This window comes from Macadamia integrifolia, chromosome 8, assembly GCF_013358625.1.
Source record: "Macadamia integrifolia cultivar HAES 741 chromosome 8, SCU_Mint_v3, whole genome shotgun sequence".
Lineage (NCBI taxonomy): Eukaryota > Viridiplantae > Streptophyta > Magnoliopsida > Proteales > Proteaceae > Macadamia > Macadamia integrifolia.
The window spans coordinates 22,381,882-22,405,586 of record NC_056564.1 but is presented as its reverse complement, the minus strand read 5'-3'; the positions used below and the strand labels follow the sequence as shown (position 1 = coordinate 22,405,586).

Below are 23,705 nucleotides of genomic sequence, written 5' to 3'. Positions count from 1 at the left end.
TTAAATCACATGTCCTTTTCGTTTCGTTTCTTTTTCTTATCATCTTTGTTTGGGATTTCTCCCTTTTTTTACAGTTTTCCATTTCAATCCAATTATTATCTTCTTTATTAGTGAAATAATTGATTATTGGGTCACTGACTCACAATCATTAAAGTTGGATCCGTTGATTTTTTGGGAAAGATTTGAGATTTGAAAGTCTTAACCCCTTCCACAAAGATTGGGTATTGGATGGTTGGGATTTTAGCTTTATTATTGTTTTTGGACGGGCTTGTTAGAGTGGTTTCAACAGTGGGAGTCTTTCTGTCTTTCTCTGAGTGAGTGGGTGAAGAGTGGTCCACCCAAAGGAAGATCAAATGACGACGTGGCCGGAAGGCCGAGTGCCTTTAAAGCATTAATATCTTTGGTAATATTTCCATACGTAACGTAGCAGCCACTACTATGTTTTCTTAGGCATTTACTTCTTCAGGGATGTAAATGGATGATCTTCTTTACAAAAACAAAAATAGCTGAAAATTCGTATTCCATTTGTCTTCTTATCTGTTTAGTGGATTTAGTTCTTCTCGAATTTTCATCTTCTCTGGTATTTCCTCACTCGAAACAAACAATGAAATCACAATGTCGTTCTCTCTAGGCTTAAGACTCTACTCTCCAATCTCTATCAAGATGTATGGATATTTAAAATTCTATATCTAACCCATTTTCGTATCCATTTAGGGGAATCTGTGATCAAAATTTTGATTTTCATAAATTATTTGAATCCATTCAAAAGCTAATTAGATGTAGAGGTGAATAGTATTATATTCGATTCCAATTTGATATGTTTATATATCTACTTTGGCCACGAAATATTTTCCTCATTATCTAAAGAAGGAATAAGATCGTAAAGCTTAGGCATCATTCTTTATAACAGTTAACCTACACTTTTAAAATCACAATCTAGTGATCTATTATTGGTAGAAGGATGTCTTATATTACGTCTCAAGGGGTTATGGGTTAGTTCCCAAAGGTGGATAAAAGCCCAAAGGCCCGAAGGTGAGGCAAGCATCCAACGGGTGTGGGTCGTACATTTATAGAGGTACAAAGATGAATGTATATATATGTTATTTTTACATGAGGCTCTACAAGATTCGAGCCAATGTGGTGATTATTAAGGGGAAGATGTCTTGTATTCTGTCATATAGATTTATGGGCAAATTCCGAAGGGTCGTTAGAAGCACGAGGGCCTTTTTTTAAGGGTACACAGGGTATTCAAATAATAATTATCTATGTAGGTTTCATAATAAATGTAAACTAAGAGAGACATGAGGATGAGTGGTTGTAACCCTATTCTCCATTGATAATGAAATAGATCTTATCTCACCATGGACATATGTGATCTTATTGAACCATGTTAATCTTTGCATTGTGTGATTATTTTATTGTAATTTTCATTCGTTTTCTACATCATCTTAGGTTTTCATTTACATTAATTGGTATCAGAGCTTCCAGGTATTCCATTTTCTAGAGGTTTGCTATCATGATAGCAAAAAAGGACTCAAGCATCTAGTACGACATTCAAAGGTTCAATAGAAAGAACAACTTCACCCTGTAACAGTGAAGGATAAAGTATCTTTTGATACATCATAATTGGCCAAGTCTATTGAAAAAAACAATTAAACAGAAAAAAAACGTGAATGATGAAGCTGGGAAAAGACGGAAGAGAATGTAGTAACCATCATGCATTTGAATCTATCAGATGGCACCTTAGAATGTGTGGTGAATCTTGAATCTACACTGAAAGTATGAGTGAAATTCAAAAGTATCTATATGACAAAGTCTTTGATAAAAAAAATCATTCATGAAAATCAATTATATTCTCTACAGATGAAAGAAAACAATGACCTATTAAAATATCTCAATATGTTCAATCAGATCATAAGCTAACTTACAAACTTTGAATTTCAATTGAGGAAGAGGACAAAACTGACAAGACATTATTGTTCCTGGTGGGAATATCCAATATAGTAGATAAAAATCAAAATAGAGAGAAAGAGCAACGAATATGAGAGAGATAATAGAACACTTAAAATGAAACTATATAGTGTCAATGATGTTCATTATTTATAGAGTGATGTCTCTTCGAAACATATATCAACTGAGACCCAAAGTATGTGCCACTCTAAAATAAAGACACTAAAAAACTAGTTATTATCAATATCCAAAACATATTGGACGGCACACAATGAAAAATCACTGGCACTTTACACACAAAAGTCGATATCGAAAAATCCTTATCCAGCATCAACGAAAGAAAAATCGGATACAAGTCCAATCCAAAGCAAAAAAAAAAAACTTAATTTACACACCAAAGCCTTGTTTCAACCTAGCTCAACACAAGACGCATGTGTGAAAATAAACTTGAACCCTCTAGAGATAATAAAACATTAAGAGTCATTCTTCCAAATAACCCTACCCTTGTAGTATCTCATTTTACAATATGAACCAAACTCTGCTCTCTTCTTTAGGCAATGTGTCACTAAATATTTCCCACAACTTTGCTTTTCAAACAGAAATATCGGAGAGGTCAATGATTCAAACATTGTGGGGGACTAAAATAAGAAAACGCAAAATAGAATTTGAAGTAGCAAAAGATTCCAAGGAGATAAGCCCAACTACATAACTAAAATATGACCTCCTAGGAACCAAAGGGAACATTCTCTAGACCACAAATTCTGAACTTCATGTATCATTCCATATGTTAATGCTTTGTCTAAATTCTCCAACTTATCCTCCTTGATATTATTTGGCCTAGTTTTTAGTAGGCTTCTTTAAGTATGGGTTTTCTTGAATAGATTGTTATTAGTTCTATATTTTTATTTCTTCATTTTCAATGGTTAGCCATGAGGCAAGACCGTAAGTCACATTAAACCCAAAGGAGGAAGAGAAGCTGGGAGTGCCAGTAGGGACTCTCATATCTCAAGTTCTCAACAACGATCTACTAAAAAAATTCTCAATCACTAACCATGTGGAAACCCCCCCCCCACCTCAAATGGTCAGACCAACCGGAGATCCATCAATAGATATTTTAACCATCATATTCGAGATGTTGATATTCATGCCCAATTTGTAATTAGCACTCATATTTTCCATTGAATGGAAAGATAATAATTTCAATAAAATAATCGATAATTACAGCTGAAATATTCAAATATCTAAGAAAGCCATGTTTAAGATATTTAGCATTTTAGAAATAAGTTTGGTATACCCAAACACAACGGTGTTAAGAAGTGGTTAACATATGATGATGAAATGGTCAATATGCCCTAATTTCCTATTTTGATTGGAACCTTTCACCTTTTCTTATTTTTTTTAATTTGATATAACATTTAAATCATGGTAAAATCATACCATCAATTTTTTTTTTTTAATAAGAATATATACCATCAAAAATTTCAAAAGGTTCTGATTGAAAAGATAATATTTTAACACAATGTTTCAATATTTTTGAATATTTGATTTGATTGTGATCGCTCAATCACTATTTTAAATCATGACAAACACAATGGTACAACTTAATTTAAGATCAGATCATCATAAGATATTAAAACATTTAAACTGGAAAGATAAATTCAACCATTAGATTTTGACATTCTTAGACAATGGATCTTTCCCACATTGAGTACCTCAAGTGTGTCTATCCCTAAAACAATAAATAATCCTTTGTGACTGATTTAACAGTGTGAGAATAATAATAACATCATGATGTGTGATAAAATTTCTCGTATTTAAATCACAAACAGATACGGGTCGTCCATTTTTATAATCAAAAACCTATACACATGCATTAACATACACGTGGACGTATTTGACATAATTATTAAACTCTAAAATTTGATACAAATATGTTAACCAAAAAAAATAATTTTGATACAAATATCTGATCACAATAAGGTTTACTATAATCATGCTACTCGTACGATCATCAAAAAATAACACTTACCTGCCTTTTTGTTTTTAAATATACCCATCTTTATTCTTGTAATGGGAAAATATGGGACAAAGATTGAATACTGACGCATTCCGACCATCATATGCTTTGACTTAATATTTTTACCAAAATAATTTGAAACAAACAGAAACACGCCACCACGTTCGAAGATCATCAGAATCGGAACTGAGCCTGTCACCACCTTCCTTCCACCAACGTCAACCAAACTAGAAGAGCGCATATGCTAAGAAAAGGAGGAGGAGAAGCCAAGACATAGAGATCCAATTAGCAAGCCTGAAGCAGAATAAGCCGGCATTGTAAAAATTCTCTCGCTGGTCGGATAGAGTTTGAGACTGAGAACCCGGCGGTGACGGAGGCGACACGTAGGGAGGGGGAAGGGGCTGGTTGAGACTAGAAGGCAGTCCCAGACCATGCTTCACCTCGATCTCCAATGCCATCCCCTTCTGGCACTTGACAGTACCATCGTATGAGTTGGAGAAGTAGTAGTTTGGTCCCTCCTGAGTCAACGGCACCGCCACCGTCACCGTCGTGTTTCCTCCCATGTATTGAACCGCATAGCCATCCGGCAGCGCATCTTGGAAGTTAACAGTTTCGGTAGATCGTCTCGTTATTTGTCTGGATCACCGTCTGATTCACATTCGTGTTGAATACTGAAAATCATCAGATGCACACCAATTTGAGAATACTTAATTGAGTCCGAAAGGAAGAAAGGGTGTGGCGTTAGTTACTGAGATAGTCGCCGAGGTTGAACGTTTGATTGGCTGCCCAGTTTGAGAAGGTGGCGGAAGGGGTGTTGGTGGAGGAAATGAAGAACCATCCAGCTTCGCCTCCAACTGTGTGGTTTGTGTACAGAGTTGTAGCTGCAGCTGCTGTGATCAGAAAGGATAGGACTCCCAGATTTGCAATGGCTCCAACCATGCGGGAAGGGCCAGGGCGACCGCACCAGGAATTGATCGTGATTTAGTTATCCCGTTCCATGACCCCTCTTTAACTGAGACACAAATGCCTCGGCCAGTACTCAAAGCTCGGGCATTGCTCGGCCTTATTCAAAGCCCGGGTGCGTTAGGCTCAGGCCCTGAAATCCCAGCCTAGGTCAGGCAAAGCCCATGAAATGGTCCACCCATACGTGGTGCACTACTACGGTACTACCTACTACCCAGAAAAAACAACGAAACACCTGATTCCATAGTGGATATTTTCACCTTTTGAAACCATGTTTTGGTGTTTCATGGAATTCCCTTTGATCGATTGCATTATTTCCAACCACTTGAATGTCATTAGAACAAACAAAGCCAATATATACATTTTTTTTTCCTTTTTTTTTCTAACTTCTTCATGGAGAGCCTTCGAATAGAGAGATTGAGAGAACATAATCTAACTCCCATCCTCTGTGCATTATGATCCTTTCCCCCCATCTCCATTATGGAACCTGTACATCTTTCTGTTTCTCTACCTCAAAGTTGATCTGGTTGGTGCAGTTCCCCAGTTCCTTCCATCTTTAACCTCGTTTTAAATCAACCACAATGACACTGATATTATCAGAGCTCTTCCGTCCTAGCGCAAGTCGAGTGAGTAATGCAGCTGCGATAGAGCATCTCGATTGATCTATTTGTTCTGTTGCAGTAGTATCTCTATCTGGAGGTTCTGCATTGAGGATTCTGGCAGCAGGACTTCCTTCGTATAGGCACTTGTGAGCCACTTCACAAGCCAAATCATTTGAGATAACATCCCACAAGCCATCACTTGCAAGGATCAAACACTCATCTTCAGGGGTTCTTTCTGTGATTGTCAACTCCGGTTCTGAGATTACTATCGGTTTTAGGTACTTGTCACCTACATGAAAAGTGCATACATTAGAGAAGAGAGAAGATTCTAAAACACCCGATGGTAAGTCTCACAACAAACAGCAATATTTTATGAACAATCATATCAAAGTTTCATGACCGTGTAGTTCATTACACATATTACATCTTAAGAAAGTTTCCCATCAAGTCAATCTACTTTAAAGCCAAAATATCTACTTGAGAGAATTTAATCAGTTATTGAGCTAACAATGATAAAATGGTCATTAATTCCAATCAGTAGAAGACAAATCTCAGAAGAATATTTGTCACATACCTAATGTCCGTAATGGTGTTTGCAATTACTAAACACCCTTCATCATCCAATCCATATTGACAAGAAAAGCCTATATCATATGTTCTTGCAGCGCAACCAATTTTAATTCACAAGAAGTTTTTTATGGAAAACATTGCCATAATGTTGTCTGTACATCATGAATTAGAACATGTGTTTTCACATAGTAAATATGAAGGTCCATTTTTCTTCCAGAAAACATAACCTAGTTATGCTGTGCAAGATAATGATTGATCATGTCATTACTTTCTATAACAAATTAATTGATCTTCTAGATGATCTAATGAGCAGCTCAGGAAAAACATATTACTGTTTCTTTAATGTTAAATTCTTCCATATCTGAAAGATCTTCCACCATCTGTTAGTGATTTGATTATGTAGCGGACTCCCTTAAAAGCCAATAAGCAAAAGGGTATGAAGACATAGGAAGATTCATAACAAAAATATGGGAGCAATAGAAAAAAAAAAAAGGGGGGGGGGGAGAAGAGAAATATCAGGAATTAGGAATGGAAACTAATCATAATCCCATGAACTACGCTAGAGAACTTTCATAGTAAATAAGTAACTAGTGATAATGGTTACATAAACAGATAACAGAGAATAACCTTGAAACCTTTCACTCATACCTGATGGTATCAAACTGTCAGAAATACCTGACAAGTCCCAACAATTATTGGATGGCAGCGATATACAGTGACATAAAAGAACAACACTGTATGTGTCAAAAAGTCTGCACAATCAGAATAAATGTTCCCTATTCATATACTGGTGAGAGACATAATAAAAGGGAAAATATGATTATGATCCACTAAAAACTTCTAGATGTTCAACCTTCAGATGGACCCAAAAAACACGTTAGCCACTTTGTTTAGATATTGATAACCCCCGATTCAAATGCACTGGTAGAACTTGAAGATCTCAAGAAACAGTTTCCGTATCCCTACTCAAAGAGAAGGGGAACATGGAAGTAATTGATAGCCCCACTAGCAAGCCACACTCTCTGACATCTGTTCAGTGGTGATAAAATCATCTGGTACCCCTCCCCTACTGGTGTCTTCTCCTCCTTGGCTTGGGATCTAATCTGGAACCACAACTCGCCTTCCCCTTGGCACAAAATTATCTAATTTAAAGGCCATATTTCTTGCCATAACTTCATCACCTAGAGAGCCCTCTCCAACTGCCTCCCCACGCAGTCATTCCTCATCCACCATCACATTCACATCCCTCAAGCTTGCTGCATATGTTGGAATGGGGTAGAGGATTCAGACTCTTCTTCAGTTGCCCTTTCTCTTCTAATATTTGGAGAGAAGTCTTCAGTAGTTGTTGGCCCTCGAGAAGGCGTATCCTTCCCCTCCTGAGAGAATGGCTTTGGATTAACAAGACCTTTTCTTGGAACTCCACTTGTGACACCATTGGCAATTTTGCCTTTTGTGCAACAGTCAACCACATATAGATGGAACAAAATCTTCAAAAATGGACCTCTAACTCCCGTTCTTATATATGATTTGGAAAGCCATCTACTTTGATGTCAGTTCTAATCTCCATGTGCTTCCCTACAAATATGTTTGAGATTTCCCAAAGAACAGGCTCACTATTGTGTCCTGCTATCCATCCTCTCCCTGACACCCCCCCCCTTGACAGGCTGCTGCTGTGTTGTACTGGATTCCTATTCTATTGCCTTCGCAGGCTGTGGGTAGTTCATTTTTTCTTTTCTTTCCCTTCCAGGCTGTATATTCCCCCCCCCCCTTTCTTCTTAATGCATTTCTTATTCACCCAAAAAAAAAAAAAAAATTGATACTCTTGGACATGGAGCTATAGAGCATGAAACAGTGGGGCCCTTGTACCTCGCTATTATATTTCATCATACAAGGATCAGGACTGACTTTTAGATGGAGTCACCTAAGTAATAAACTAGACTGAAAATCATGTTCAAGAGATCATCCACACCTTGTATTTTTGTTAAGTATTAATCTAAATGGTCTACCCCGCGACCCCGCCCCCAAAAAGACATCTGTTAGAGCTTCAAAGAGCACATAAGAAATTCAAAGACATCTGATCATGCTACTTTCAGTCTGTGTAAGGTATTATCTGATCGATCAAATACTAGGTCTTGACCTTGTGAAAATGAGACTTAGTAACCACACCTGGGCCTGGAAATCTTGGCATGTTTGGTTGCATTTTGGAGCAAAATCTAACAAACAGGTTAACTGGTATAAATATTCTCAAACATTTAATGATTTGTTGATGGTTTCATGGTGCAACCTGTTTAACATAGTGGTAAAAACGATCAACCCAGAACCCACTAAACCCATGAGTGGGTCAGGTCAGAAAGAGGATTTTTGAGCTGAGACTTGATCACCAGGTATCATTGTAGGAGCTTTGTGGTGGGGAAGGCCAAGATAGGATCTCTAAGATTTCTTTTGCTGATTGAAGTGAAACACCACTATAGGTATAATGGCAATGCAGTTAGGAATTGAAGTAGCTATTTTGGAAGGTGATCTGTAAAACATCTAAATGATCCAACATGAGGATAACCATGTTGGGAATTTTTTTTTGTGTTTCAAGGCGGCATACATGAAGGAAAGGTGCAAGAAGCAGCAAATTAAATTACAGCCCATGGTAAAGAAATCCACCTAGAGTTTTTTTATAATGTCATTTAAGCTTTACCTTTTGGGAGAGCCAGTTGGCAATCTTCAGCATGTCTGAGTTCAATGTGTTATATGCTTGTTGTGTTTTGTCTTTTTGTTTTTTTTTTTTTTTTTTTTGATGAATTTCCTCTTAAATAGTGGTAATGTGACATTAGAATCACAAGTGATCCTAATCCCAGGCAAGATCTGTAAATTCTTGCTGAATAGGAAGAAATATGAGATCTCACCAACCGTAGCTTAGAGGGAGCTGAAAATTGGAGCAGATGAAGGTCCTATATGAGTCAGCAAGCCCTCAAAAGTTGAGCCTTAACTGATAGCTAGTTGGGAAGTTATACTTGAAAAATGAAAAGGAAAACTTTATGGAATTATGCAGTAACAACTATAGGCCTTCAACTGGTCTTTTGATGGAACTTCTGAACTTCAACAAGCTTGTAATGATCACTCAAACACTCTCTCACAGCAAACAAATAAAAGGAAAATAAAGACAATTGATGGAGGGTTGAGAAGGATGGGAGAAGAATTAGGGAATGGGCATCTCATCCCTCAAGTTTTGGGCATCTCACCACTCAAGGTAATAGCTATCTCAGCCACGAGTAGACACTCAATTTTCATGAACTTCAATTCTTTTTTTGTCATTATGATCAATGGGCTTTAAATAGCCTGACATAACTTGGACATAAAGCAGTAATAGAAAAGGAAACTAATGGACTGAAATAAGACTTTTTAATTTTTGTTTAACTTGCTAACCAAGCTTACAAAATTAGAAACTAACTAATTTAAAAAAGGAAACTAACCTAAGTTACAAAATAGAAACTTTTTTGACTAATAAAATAGGAAACTAACCAACTCATTAAGAAAATAGAAACTAACTAAAGTAAACTAAATAGGAAACTAAGAATAGAAGATTTTGACACAAAGTATTGTTCAAGTGAACAATGTTTACTGTTCATGTGAACAGTGTTTTCTGACTTGTTTTTTTTCTCTTCATCTTCAAGCTTTGATCTACATCAAGGGGTGCCAAAACATTGGATGAGATCAGGTCCGTGATGGTGTCCATGACTGTCAATCCAGACCAGGATTTGAGATATGTCCGTAATTCCAAGTCCATCCTGGTTTTGGTTCATATTGTTCATATGTAACTGAATGTGTCCAAATTAAAGCATACTATAAACCATCTTTATTATTGAAACATTGACTATAAATATTCAAAGCATTACATAGAGTATTTAAGAGATAAAAAACAAAACCACTATATTGGACAAGAAAAGCGTACACTACAAAGCAAAACATGAATTTAATGTTTTTTAGTTCTTTTTTCTTTCCCGTTTGAATTCAAAAATTTATTTAGAAAAAATAAGATGGATCATAGATGTGCCTCGGAATAGTTAAGAGGTTTGCTCCAAGCAGACATATAATGCAAAAATAAGCCACTAAGTCAAAGAAGTTGCACTCTCCATGTGTATGCATTAGGTAGACTTCCCGATCATAATGGAGGATCTAAATAACTCAACAGAAAAGAATGTCAAGCATCCAAAGATCTGAGCTGTAATATTTGAATGGAGGCAAAATCACTTCCCAGTATGACCTTTTAGGCTCTAGGTTTCTAAGCCAGTTGTAATCCATTTATTACATGTTGACACTCCAAGTTTTTCAGGTAGTGCAATTGCAATAAGGTGTTCAAAAAGAACGCAAAGAATTCAAAATGTTACGGTTCACATTTTCGTCATAGTAACTGACATGTAATATCATTAAAATAGGTAGAAAATAATCACTGTTTGACTCTCATCTCCTTTTCTTTGAAAACCAATTATGCACATTTTTTAACATATTTCCAATAGTATTCAATTTTTTCTATTGCATAAAACATCGAACTAAACACTCTAGTGACAAAATATTGATAAAAGTAGCAACCAAGGTAGCTACACAACAAAGTTAAGTAACTGTCAGATGGCTCGAGAGAGCGAGAAAGAAGAAGCTCTCAATCAGCGTGAGCTATTACGCATTCTTTCAAGGATAGCTGCTTCTAGGCAAGCCTCCTGGTTATCTCTGCACCCCTACCTCCTTTATCACTGAGCGGTCATTTAGGGGCCTCTTCCTTCTTTGCCTTCAATCACATTTGAAAATGACTTGCAAACTTTATTATGACCATCCCTCATTGGTTGTCCACGGATCCCATTATCAAGAAGTGTATCCACGGCTTCTTGTATCACTTTCTCCAAACACATTACTAATTCCCCTGGCGTAGATCTACTTGTTCTTAATAAATCGGTGATGGGGGCAACCAAATGGATGTTTTGGATGGACCATGCAATGTGCCATTTGTGAGAATTGTATCCATCAAATTACTCAATAAAGTGTTTATCTAAATTAATTATTGCACGATATTGATGGATTTTTTATTGTTCCCCAAGTCCTTGCCTAGAATTATTCACATATAGGGATAGAATTGGGCATTATATTCATATGATTATCACATGTATGCTCTCAAGGATGTTGATTCCAAGACATAAGTATGAGTAAAGATACATGTGTACATTGAACTGGATCACATGGAAGCTTGAATGGAATGTTGTCAGTCGTTTTAAGAGAAGATTTTCATTGGTAGCTTATAATTGGTCCCTAGACTTGAGAGGTCCTTGTCGTTGCAGCTAGACACTATAGGTTTTTATGTACCAAATGTTAATGTCTCCCGTACTATATATCGGGGTGATGGATTCATGATGTTTGGCGGTGAAAGAAAGAGATGGTCGCAAAGGAGCACTTACTTCAGGGGAGAATATGAAATAAAGAGACTGTCGAAATATGAGTTGAACAAATCTGGAACCGGTGGCAAATTTTAGAAATTGTTTATAAAATGTTTTGATAATATTAATTACTAATAATATTTATTTTATAAATTATTTACAAATATTTTGGTGATCCAATCAACAGTTTAAATTCTTAGTACATGAAACTACGACGAACTAGGGTGGTGATAGTAATTAATTTCATGCCTTAAAGGTCTACAACGTGATATTGTTAAGCAGAGAAGCCTAAGCTCATTAACAACCACTTTGAGAGATATAAGAGTTATATTTATCTTAGATGTATATATTTTTTTAAATCCTTGATTGGGAATTAAGGATATTATTCAATATGATATTTTACGTAGATATCCCAATAGGATCCTATCTCTTCCTTATTATAGAAACATTGGAACTCTTTAGTAGCATTATCTATAAAAAATATTATTGCAGCAACATGATTCTTTAATGATAGAGATAAGGAAAAGATAGTGTTATGATAGAGAGAGAGGTTGAGCATAAATAAGGAAACTCCTTTTAGAGTTTTCAATTTAATAAATAAGGGTAAGAAGCTTGGTTGACCAAGCTTGTTGCCACCGGCCTTTCCACCCTCTTACATTTATTGCTAAAAGGAGAGAGATAGTCAATAATAAGGAAACTCTTTTAGAGTTCCATCTCAATAAATAAAAGTGAAGGGGAGGAGAGTGTTACATGCACTACAAAACTAGCCCTTCTCTTATCCTCTCATCTTCACTAGGGTTTCTTTTCCTCTTCACACAACAGTGAAGCAACGGTTTTGAACCCTAGGAGTGAGTGAGTGCAAGCAACAAAATTGTTATAAGTGTTCCCTATGTTGCTTGGTAATGGATGAGCTAAGTTTCCTTGGAGGTATTGCACTTGTAGGTTTAAGTTACCTATTCCCCCTTTCCATAGGATAGAATTTTTGAATATCCTATTCCCACATAAAACTTGATTACAGGGTCAATATAATTACAAAATTAAAATTACTTTTCATTTGTGTTTGTCAATGAACCCTATTTAATCATTGATTTCAATTAAGAAATCTAAGTTTTAAGGCTAAAACCCTATCCTTCATGAGGGAGACTCTAATACCAGTTTTAATCATTGATTTCAAACCCTATCTCACATGAGAGAGGTTACCAATTTAAAGAAGGGTTTAATAATTGATTTTAATTAAGAAATCTCAACTTTAATACTAAAACCCTATCCTACATGAGGGAGGCTCTAATACCAATTATAATCATTGATGATTTCAATTAAGAAAACTCCATTTCAAGACTGAACCCTCTCTTATATGAGGGAGGTGACCAATTGAAAGAGAGTTTATTGAGAAATGCAACGGAAAAATAAATTCAACTCTCTAATCATATTAACCCTATGACCAATACGCATGTAGTATTAAGGTATTCAAAAATTTCATCACATGGAAAGGTAGAATAGTTAACCTGAACATCACAAGTGCAATGCCACCTAGGGACTTAGCTCTTCCACTACCATCAACACTGGGAACCCTCGTACCAATTTTGTCAGCAACGGTTGCACCAATGTCAAATAAACGGTCTCCTTCACTCACTCCTCAAAACCCTTACTACATTATTGTGTGGAGAGGATAAGAAAAACAACAACTACAATTGAAGAAACCCTAGTGAAGAAGAGTGAGTGAGAAGGAAGGAAAGAGAGTGTGTGTTAAGAGAGATGAGAGGAGAGAAAATAAATCTAAGACGAGGAGCTGGTTGTAGTGCACAACACACTCTCCTCCCCTTCCTTTTTATTTATTGACTTCCTCTTTCCTCTTAGCAAAAAATATAGGAACTCTAAAAAAGTCTACATTATTAATGACTACCTCTCTCTTCGTAGCAATAAATGTTGTAGGGTGGAGAGGATGGTGCCAACAAACTCGGACGACCAAGCCTCCTACCCTACTTATTTATAAAATTAAAAACTCCAAAAAGAGTTTTCTAATTAATGACAACTTCTCTTCTCTCTCTTATCACTATCCAGCTATAACTATTGTAATATATTTCCTTTATCTTATCATTGTAGAATCACGTTGCTACAATAATTCGTGTTAATGAGAATTGTTAGATCAAACACCAAGAAACACGAATAAAGAAAGACAATAGATCCGTACGACACAGAGATTTAACGAGGTTCACACACCAGGGTGGTGTGCTACGTCCTCGGGTGAAGAAGAAGATGATTCACTATGCAGAAGAAGGATTACACCCTAGCAGCGGCGAGGAAGAACTCGCCCTGAAACCCTAGCTTCGTGAAAACCCTAGAATACAATGACTCTCAACAAGCAACAGTACATTATATATATATACTCCAAATAGCGGTTCGACCCATCGGGTCGAGGTCGATCCGGTCAAACCATACCGCGGGGGCGTAGCCCCCGCACCCCCATACAAGATCAGTGATGGGCTCCGATAGGCCCAAGCCCTCTGCTTCCATCACAGATCTCAGAAAATTTCCCATTCGGGTCGCCACCAAAATATGTCGGATCGGGTCAATCTTCAAAACGGGTCAAGAATTCGAGACAAACTTAACAAGAATAATACTAAATAGTCCGAAGGTTGCTACGATAGGGAAGAGGTAGTATCCTATTAGAGTATCTACATAAAATATAATATAGGATAATATCTTTAATTCTTGAATTAAAGATATTATCTAATACATACATCTAAGGTAGATATAACTCTTATCTCTTCCAAAATAGGAGGTTACTTATGCTTAGGTCTCTCCACTTAACAATACCATGTAATAGACCTTAGGGCATGGAATTAATTACTGTCATCATCCTACCTCGTTGTAATCCATTTACAAAGAATTTGAACCATTAATTGGATCACTAAAAAAATTTCAAATAATTTATAAAATATAAAATAATACCTTTCTAAATAATTTACAAAACAAGCTTCTGGATCCAGATCTTTATCCAATCATGTTAAGACAATCTCTCTCTTTGATATTCTCCCTAAAAGAAATAGACTCCTTATCGAGCATCCCTTTCTCTCACAAACATAACATCATGAATCCAACACACCGATATATATTCCGATAGATCACCTATTGGCACACCAAGACCCATAATGTCTAATTGCAATGATAATGATCTCTCACATTTAGGGACCAATCATAAGGCTACCAATGAGAATCTTGTTCTTAAAACGACTGAAGTCACTGAATAAACTCCATTCAAGATTCCCATTTGATCATCTTCAATGTACACAGTAGCACATGTATGTACAATCATACCTATGTGTCGAAATCAATATCAATGAGATCACATAGTGTGACAACCATATGAAAGGAATGCCCAATTATGTCCATAGTCTTTTTTTTGGTAACTAATTATTTCCATAGTCAGGAACAATTCTAGGGAAGGACCTAGAAGCAATAAAAAAAAACCCCATTAATATCATGCAATCATTAATTCAAATAATGATTTGATTATGTGATTTGATGGACACAGTTCCAATACCATCTACCTGAGAGAGATGGCCTGGATCAGCCACGTCAATTTGTCAAACCAATGTGGCAAAAAGTCATCTTGGAAAGAGCCAAATACATAGAAAGTATTTTCCTTAATAAACAATAGATATGTCCGGCATGCTAAGATTGATCAATGAGGGACAGAATGTTGCTCAGATAAATGCCAGAAACAAGGAACTTTTCAAAGTTTTACTTAGGCAAGAAACTGACCATCAGGCACAAATCTAGAATTGCTGCTAATCTGTTAACAGCCTACTGATGTTTCATAGGTGTTTCTATATCATAAACCAATGTGTCAACCCATCAAACACAGCTTACCATTTAAGTAATTGGGACCACACGAATCAAAAATTAATAAATAAATAATGCCATTGGTCCCCTTGTCATACCAACTTCTCATCAATGATGCAATGAATAAATTTGGAGTATATCCTTGGAAAAATTAACAGAAAACACAGACCAGACAAAGCATGGCATATAATGCGTATGAGCTTCAAATGGCGTTACTATAGACTAACAAACAAATACAATCTATAGTGTGCAAGTCCAATGACCACACAGCTGTATTCCATAGAAAAAGGGGCCCATCAGAATAAAAGTTTAAGAAGCATAACAGTGATATCAATTAAGTTCTAAAACTGTGAATGAAAGGGAAAGATCCAAGAAGAGATCGATGGAATACCGAGAGCGCGGGACATGGCAAGGATTCCGAGCACTCGAGCTCCATTAAGGTAAATAACACGGCCGCCGGCTGCTTCAATTCTTCGTAGTTCATCAGGCCTGTCAGGCTGTAACAAGATTAAAAACCCGTATCTGAAAATAAAAATTGCATCAATTAAAAAAAAAATAACGCAGATTTCAATCTTCATTCTTCAATAACAATGTCTTCCCTTTGGAGAATTTTGAAACCGTTCCGTTTTGGTATCTCACGGCAATCTGGTCGGAGTCATGTATAATACCATTTTTCTCCCGTCATTGTGAGAACCAGAAATTGAACCGGATGGGCCATCTCGCTAGCGACCTTGAAATTCGAAACTAAAGCCCATTTCTGCGTTCAAATACTAGTAGACCGTACGACGAGCATGTTTGGTAAGGTAAGGACTTTTTTTTTTTTTTTTTTCGTAAGGGGTAAGGTAAGGACAATGGACTGAGTAAAAGTGGACGACTCACGAGCAGAAAAGCGTTGGTTAGGTAGGTCAAACAACAACTAAGTGGGGTCCAGAAACAGTCAACAATCAGATGGCTAAGATTATCTGAGGAAAAGTAGGGAATTGATATCTCGACCCCGCATGTGTGCCACGTGCATGCATTTAAGCAAAACTCCCGGAATAGTTCACTCTTTGTCTTGTCCATGGAAGGAATCAAGGAATCAAATCATCATCGGTCATGGACCATGGAGCTTCGGAGTCTAATGTTCATGTCCTCTCCTCGCCTCGAATCCAGTCTTGATTAACGTTTTATAACGATGAACTAACCTTGTGATCGGTGGAAAGAGGGATAGCTCTCCCACCGCGGCTGAGGACAGCGCGAGAGTCGCCGCAGCTGGCAACGACGATTTTATCAGGGGTGAGAACAGCGACGACGGCGGTGGAGCCCACGATCTCGGACGTCCCTCCGGCTTGTTCGCACCTACATGGATTGGTGACACCCCCGCAAGCACATGAGCTCAAAGCCACCTCGTCCATCCGCTCAAAGCATCTCCCCATCACCGATCTCCACCTCTCCTCCTGTGATTCTTCTTGTTGTGTAGCCGAACTGCTGCCGCCGTCACCGGAGTTTGACGCCAACCGCATCAACTCCTCCTTTAGAAGAACATGCATCCGTTCTTTACAGACTGTGGCCACCTACATAATCATCACACCCGTCCTTAAAGCAGCACAAAAACAATCATTACAGGAAGTTCCAGCTCAGAATCCGTACAAAGAAATTTGAAAAGTTTTTCACATATAGTAATAGGAGCAACAAAATTTACGTGAGAGCCACCATGGCCGTCATAGACGGCGAAGAAGTGCAGCGGTCGGCGGTCTGATATCTCCGGGCGGCAGAAATCCGTATGTACAGATATGGCGTCCTCCATTTCGCGGGATCGTCCTAATACCGATATCGAACCAAAAATCGGCACCAGATCCTTTGCCAGATTATGCCCTAGGGTAATCGACGGCACCGATGCCGGAACTTCTGCTCCTCCTCTTGGTGAAGATTGCGAAGACGATGAAGACGACGATGGCAGAGAGGATGGAGACTCAACGATCTTGGACGTCCTGTTCCGCTTGCCTTCGTCTGAGCGTTCCGAGCTGTCCGGCCTCTTCTCTGGACGCTTTGGAAGAATATTCTCATTTTCCGCTAAAGATGACTGCTCGGTGGCACCTGCGGAGGAGGAACGCCGCATCACCATTCGTCGCCGGCGAGCCTCTCGGCATTTGGCCGGAGACTCATCGTCACTCAACATTTTCCGGTAAACCTCTGCCATAGGGGGAGTCGTTTAGTAGTATGACAATCAGAGAACACAAGATCGAACCCATAAGAAGAGAATCGGTATCTGCCGTCTTTCATTTCCGGCGTAGAAAGAAAACAACAGTGAAGGAAGGAAGAAAGGGCAGAAAAGAAAACTAAACGGCCTGTTTGGAGTTTATATAAGAAAGGCGACATGGTTGGTTTTCTCTTTTTTCCGTGGAAGCAGCGATTTGTGCGTTTTGGCTATCACCGACCACCTGGTGCTAAAATTCGACACGTGTTGATAGTGATGTTCCGTTTTCCATAATCGCAAATCGTAACAAACACTTCCCGGCTCCCCGGTCGTTTTCTTTTCTTGCATTTTCGACACGTGTTGATCATAACGTTTCATTATCCATAATCGCGAAACGCTTGAAACGCTTTCCCGGTGGTTTTCAATTTTAGAGAGAGACAGCAATTCACTTGCTAGCCAACACGTGTCAAAAGAGCTGCCCAACCAATGACTCAAGTTAAATCGGACCACTGATATAGATAGCTCCATGGCCCACCGAATTAAGCCTCGTAATTCCTTCCCTCTACATCTACAGGCCTACAGGGGACATCTCCTCTATTCTTTTTCTCTTATTATACCTTTTCTTGTTTTGATGGAGTCCATACACGTGGTGTGATTTTGATGGACCAGCCACTGTCACCTTGTTGACACAACATTCCATCTCATCAGGCACCATTCCCAAGTTTGGAGAAGAAAACTTTTATTTGGAAAGCCTAATCAGTAGTGATGTGATTTTATAACCAAACTGTTTTTTAAAAATAATTTAATAAATGATGTGGTTATGGTTTCAACTTCAAGACTGATTAGCTAAATGCATTGGGTCAATTTTAATCACAAAACTTGTTGCTTTTAAATCGAATTGAAATCATTTAAACCATTTGAATCGATCCAATTAATCCGCATAATAATAAAATAAAGCAAGGACAGTAATTCTTATAAAAATTAATAATTAAATTAAGTGTACATCCTGTTTTTTTATGATTTATTGCAATGCAGTTCAAGTTTAGATTTTAAATCATGAAGTTGTAATCCATATATATTACTATGTTATTAGTTATCACAAATGGGGTGTTTTGGCTAAACCAACTGTCATTTTAATATTTCATGTTGTAGAAGGCTGGATTTTGATATTGTATGATATTAATTCTATATGTTTGAGAATGGTCATGCAAAGAAATTGCACTAGATTATCAAATTAAGACATACCATCGTTAATATAGATTCTCTTATTTGTGGTTACCAATTATTTTTGGATAAGTTTATGATCTTCAGTCTAAAGATGGTTGCAAGTTATAATAAATCGATTGTGAATCATTTTACAAACCGTATGGAATAAACCAAAATCAAAACCGTTTAAAACCGTGAAACCAACAACATTTAGAAACAGTGGAAATCGAAATCGTTTACTAAACGGTCACGGTTTTAAAAAGTGGAACGATTTAGTAAATGGTGCGGGTTATGGTTTTAGTCAAATAAATGTGAACCGAACCAATCCGCACAGTTTAAACCGAAACCAAACCGATTAACACCCTTAGGCTAATAGTATTGTGGCTATGTCCTATCGATGTTTATATTGAGGTTGGGTATGCCTTGTATTATGTAGTTTTATATGCCAATTAATAGTGTTAATTGATAGGTTTGATCCTATTTGAATTGGATTGAATTGATTTTGATTGGTTATTTTCATAAGGTTTTTTTTCTTCTTCAATTTTAATTTTGGTTCAATTTTTTATGATCTATTTATAATTGGACTATCATTTGGTTTGAATTTACACACACACACACACCACACACACATATATATATATATATATATGAAAAGTGCAGAAGAACTTTATCGATTTGGCATAGAAAACACCAGAGATGTGAACCAATGAGAGTATAGATAGAAGAATCTTCAACACACTTTGGAAGGCGAATATTGTGGTTATTTCATACCTATTGTGTCTCGATGTTACTTACGTTAAATTAACAATTTTTTTTCCATATAAAAATTAGTAAAAAGATTTTTATTTTTCGGATTTTCAATTTCTTATTGGATTGCTATCAGTCTAGTCTCATTTTTCTTATCGGGTTTCATGATTGATCAATGCATTCGATTGTTTCGATCCGACTCAGTTTCAATTTCTATTGGTTTCATACCCCAATCTGAAAGCAAAACCAATAAAAATTCATTTCGATCTAAACCGGCCCGATTGTTTTTCATAGACCTCATATAATGATATGGGTTTATCTTTTGCAAGAGATTTGGTGGGATCGAATTGAACTGGCTGCTACAGATCAACAGAATAGAGATTCTACCGATTCAATTTGGATTCTCGAAACATGGATACAAAGAATTGATTCCATGATCTCGACATATAGAATCCCTTATGACGAGCGGAAGGAGGAAGTACAATCTTTAGGGATATTGGAGATGTAAAATACTCATATCGGAATCTGGTGGAGAATTGGGGGAGACAATTTCGTATCGTGACACGTGGATCAGGACACAAGTCACGATCATATGAGAGATGGAGCACGAAATAGAACTGCGGTGTCTCCCTCCTCCTCCCTTTCATTCGAATGACAAAACTGAATCTTTCTCTTCATTTTGTACAATCTCCTACTTAAAAATAACAACACCCATCATAGCAGCAACGATGGACAAAGGCCAAATAGGGGTAACCCTGAAAACAAAGAATTTCAAAAGTTCAAAAGGAGTCTTCCACCATACAATCTTCTTCTTCCTGCTTTTCCTCCTTTCACCACATTGCAAGATACTACTCCCGTCCCTTCGGTAACTTCACCTCTCTCTACTGCAATATCTCTCATAGAACCTGAATCCGAGTCATTTGATCCCAATGCTCTAATTTCTTGCTCGTAACAGTAAGAGACCAAGCCAGAGTCTCCCTCAGAGTTCTCAACGTTAACAGGGGAAGATCCATCTCTGTCGAAATCACTTACAATGATATTGCAGAGAGAGCAACGAGGCTAGGACGCACAATCGATTATTGTCTTTGCGATTTGGAGAGAGGAGAGGAGGAAGGGAAAAGAAGAAGAGGGGAAAAAAGAAGTTCTAAACTATCGCTTTCAGTCAAAACTCTGTTGCATACTCCATCTCCCATATAATCGTGACATGTGTCATATATGACACGTGTCAGATTCGAAGTCGTCCCACCAGATTCCTCCGTAGAGCTCGATCCAAAATACTCGGGGACCACAAGGGTCACGAATTTAGGATTGATTGAGCTTGTGTTAAAGTGAGCAAATGCAGAGAACGTGGCAGCACCACACAATCCTGATTCAAAACGTGTCCAATTTGAGTAAATCAGGTCACTGTTTGTGTAATCATACATGTTAACTGACCATTGGCGGCAACTGAAGCATTGGAACTAACTGAAAGAGAGGTGTCCTGTTGTCATTGGCAAGGAAAGAATGACGAAAAATGTAGGGGCAACGATTAACTGACAAGTGGCATGCATTTTGGGTTTTTGGGGGTCACAATCTAATATTATTGTGAAAGGGATAGAATTTATGGAAATTCCGTGATGTTTTGATGATTCCCACTACTTAGCATCTTTTGACTTTCATACCAGTTTTGGCCGAACCGGAGTCGGTCCATTTATACTTGATTTATAGAATTTAGACCAGGGTTCTAAGTATCTGTACCGATCAAGGATAAAATTAAAAAAAAATAATAATAATAATAAATAATATTTTGTTTTTTTAATGAAGAATAGAGATAAAACCAACCAATCTAGGTCTATACAAATCAATCGATTCTCGAGATTTAAATCCTTGATTTAGACTGATTATGTTTTATGCCGATCAAATCAATATTAGATTGTTGATTTCCATCGTTTCATATTAGAATTAGGTCATTTCAATTTTGTTTCTACACTAGTTGATTATACTTGATTTCTATAATTATTATGGTTGATTCAGTAATAGAGGTCAATGAAAGATCTCTCTCTTTCTCTCTCAATGCCATGAATGTAGGAGATAGTATCAGTATCTATGTTTATTTTGATTCGATATTAATCCAGAAAGGATCAAATTGGATTGGCATGTATCAGTCGGTTTTGCCTTTCTTTTTCTTTTAGTACAATTTTTCTATTGTTTTACCTTTGAAACGATACGAATAATCGATCAAGGATTAGGGATCGATCTCAATCGATACCAATCCACTTTGATCAATGTGATACTGATACTTGAAACCATGCTCTCTACCCAAATCTTTGGTGTGAGCTTATTTATTTATTATTATTTAGTAAAATAATTGAAAACCAATCAAATTTATTTTGATGATAAAATTCTTAATTTCGTTGGATAAGAAATAAAAAATAGGAGTCATTATATCTTCCTAAAATTCAAATTCTAAGATTTCAATTCACACCGAAGATAATTTGGGTCGATGGATGCGGTGGGGTAGGGTAGGGTAAGGTAGGGTAGGGGAATGGGTATGGGTATCTTGCAAACTTCAAACTTCAAAAGTTCAAACCACCATTTCATCACGGAATCTCGTATGTGATTTGTATCCGTGATTGCTTCTGCCTATTATGTGGACAGGAAACATAGCAGGTCAACTCATATCCCATTTTATGCTTATCGCATCTATAACTTGCATAACTCTCAACAAATTAGGCTGAGGTATTCGTTTATAGAGAAAATGTAATTGTTTTTAAATAAATGATGCGTCTTATTACAATGATAAGATTATTCCATTATGATTTAATGGATGTAAATTTAAATTGCAAAACAATTTCTTGAAAGGAAGACTGTTTCATTTGCGATTTAATGGTTAGAGGTTCAACTTGAAAAACAATCTCTCAGTAAAATGAGAATAGTAATATCGAAAGAATCCTACCTAAATTTCTTGCTATGTATTGAATTGAGATGCAAATTGGATTGGTAAATTCTAACTTTATCATCATATATGATCATGGGTTGGATTGGGTTATTGACTCATTGTATGGCAGAGCGTGAGAAACACTAGCCTAATAATCTTTAAAATACTTGAGTCTTCCATATCATCATCATCTAATCAACCTAAGTTTCAACTCAAATCCATTTTTCTTGTATGGAGGGGTAAAGCTTTGAAAGTGGGTTTAAAAAAAAATTTCTTTCGGTGGGTGGGGTGGTTAAGATTCTTGAGACTTAACATTTAACTAATCCAATAGAAGGGTTGTTTGATCTAAGCGACAATTTGAACGTGACTTAATAAAGGAAGGCACCTAAGACTTAATCTAAACATTGCGGCAAGCAACTCTATACCCTATTTAATCCATAATTATTATGATAAATAAAGGACAAACAATGGTTGGCAATATGAATACAACCTACACCCTATCACAATGAGGGAAAAATGATTGTCTTGCCTCCCGTGACTGATGCCTTGGCTTCTCCTCTCATCAATTCATGCACTAATACAATGTGCATCTAAGCAGATGACAAATTTTTTCCCAACAAAAAAACAGAAAGTGTAGCTCTTTACCTTTATTCTTAAAAGTAATCAAGAAAAAGCATATGGGAATAAATAATTTAAAGTCAACTGATTCAACTTGGGATCGATGACATTGATCCAAGTTATTTGCTTACTAAGTCCAACTGATTCGTATATGATTTAGCACTATTATGTTTATTTGTTATCATTTGATTGTCATATAGTTAATTTACCATATAAAATAAAAGTTTGTGGCAAACATGGCAACATTAGCAACATTAACTTTTAAATCTTTTATTGACTCAGTTTTTTTTTTTCTTTTTGGTGAAGAGAGAATTTATTTAACTGTGAGAATTATTATGCCCATCCATACCACTGTTTTTTCAACCGGCCCTCGTTATACCTTTTGGTGGCGGCGTTTTTTCCCCTTATTTGAAAGTGGTGTTTATCTATCAATGTTAATTTGGAGTATAATATAAATTTTTAATATATAAACCTTTTGCACTGCATTTTTTTTTTCCTTTTTGGAAGTGGTGTTTCTCTCTCAATGTTAATTTTGGAGTCTAATGTAATATCTATATATATATATATATATATATAAACCTTCCGCACCTTTATAAAGGTTTCATTTGTTTCCAACTAAATCATGGTAGAAATTTTAAATTATGTTTGTGTTAAAAATGGAAAATTTCCTTTATCGTGT

At 36.8% G+C, this 23,705-nt stretch overlaps 1 protein-coding gene and 1 pseudogene across 1 annotated transcript; both read right to left on the bottom strand.

Annotated features, from left to right (window-relative positions):
• Window positions 1–3,841: 3,841 nt before the first annotated feature.
• LOC122087003 lies at window positions 3,842–5,044 on the bottom strand (annotated as a pseudogene).
• A 139-nt stretch (window positions 5,045–5,183) lies between these two features.
• Window positions 5,184–17,710, bottom strand: LOC122087002 (probable protein phosphatase 2C 75). Its single transcript, XM_042655954.1, has 4 exons — window positions 17,044–17,710; window positions 16,547–16,915; window positions 15,754–15,859; window positions 5,184–5,821 (listed from the first exon to the last, which is right to left on the bottom strand). The coding sequence occupies exons 1-4, from the start codon at window positions 17,539–17,541 to the stop codon at window positions 5,487–5,489; spliced, it is 1,308 nt and encodes a 435-aa protein (XP_042511888.1). The 5' UTR covers window positions 17,542–17,710; the 3' UTR covers window positions 5,184–5,486.
• Window positions 17,711–23,705: the final 5,995 nt, after the last annotated feature.

Coding starts and splice junctions, on each gene's coding strand:
- LOC122087002 (XM_042655954.1), bottom strand. CDS start 17,541: ATGGCAGAGGTTTACCGGAAAATGTTGAGTGACGATGAGTCTCCGGCC. Junction 16,916..17,043: donor ACGGCCATGGTGGCTCTCAC/GTAAATTTTGTT, acceptor ATGATTATGTAG/GTGGCCACAGTCTGTAAAGA. Junction 15,860..16,546: donor CTCTTTCCACCGATCACAAG/GTTAGTTCATCG, acceptor ATCTTGTTACAG/CCTGACAGGCCTGATGAACT.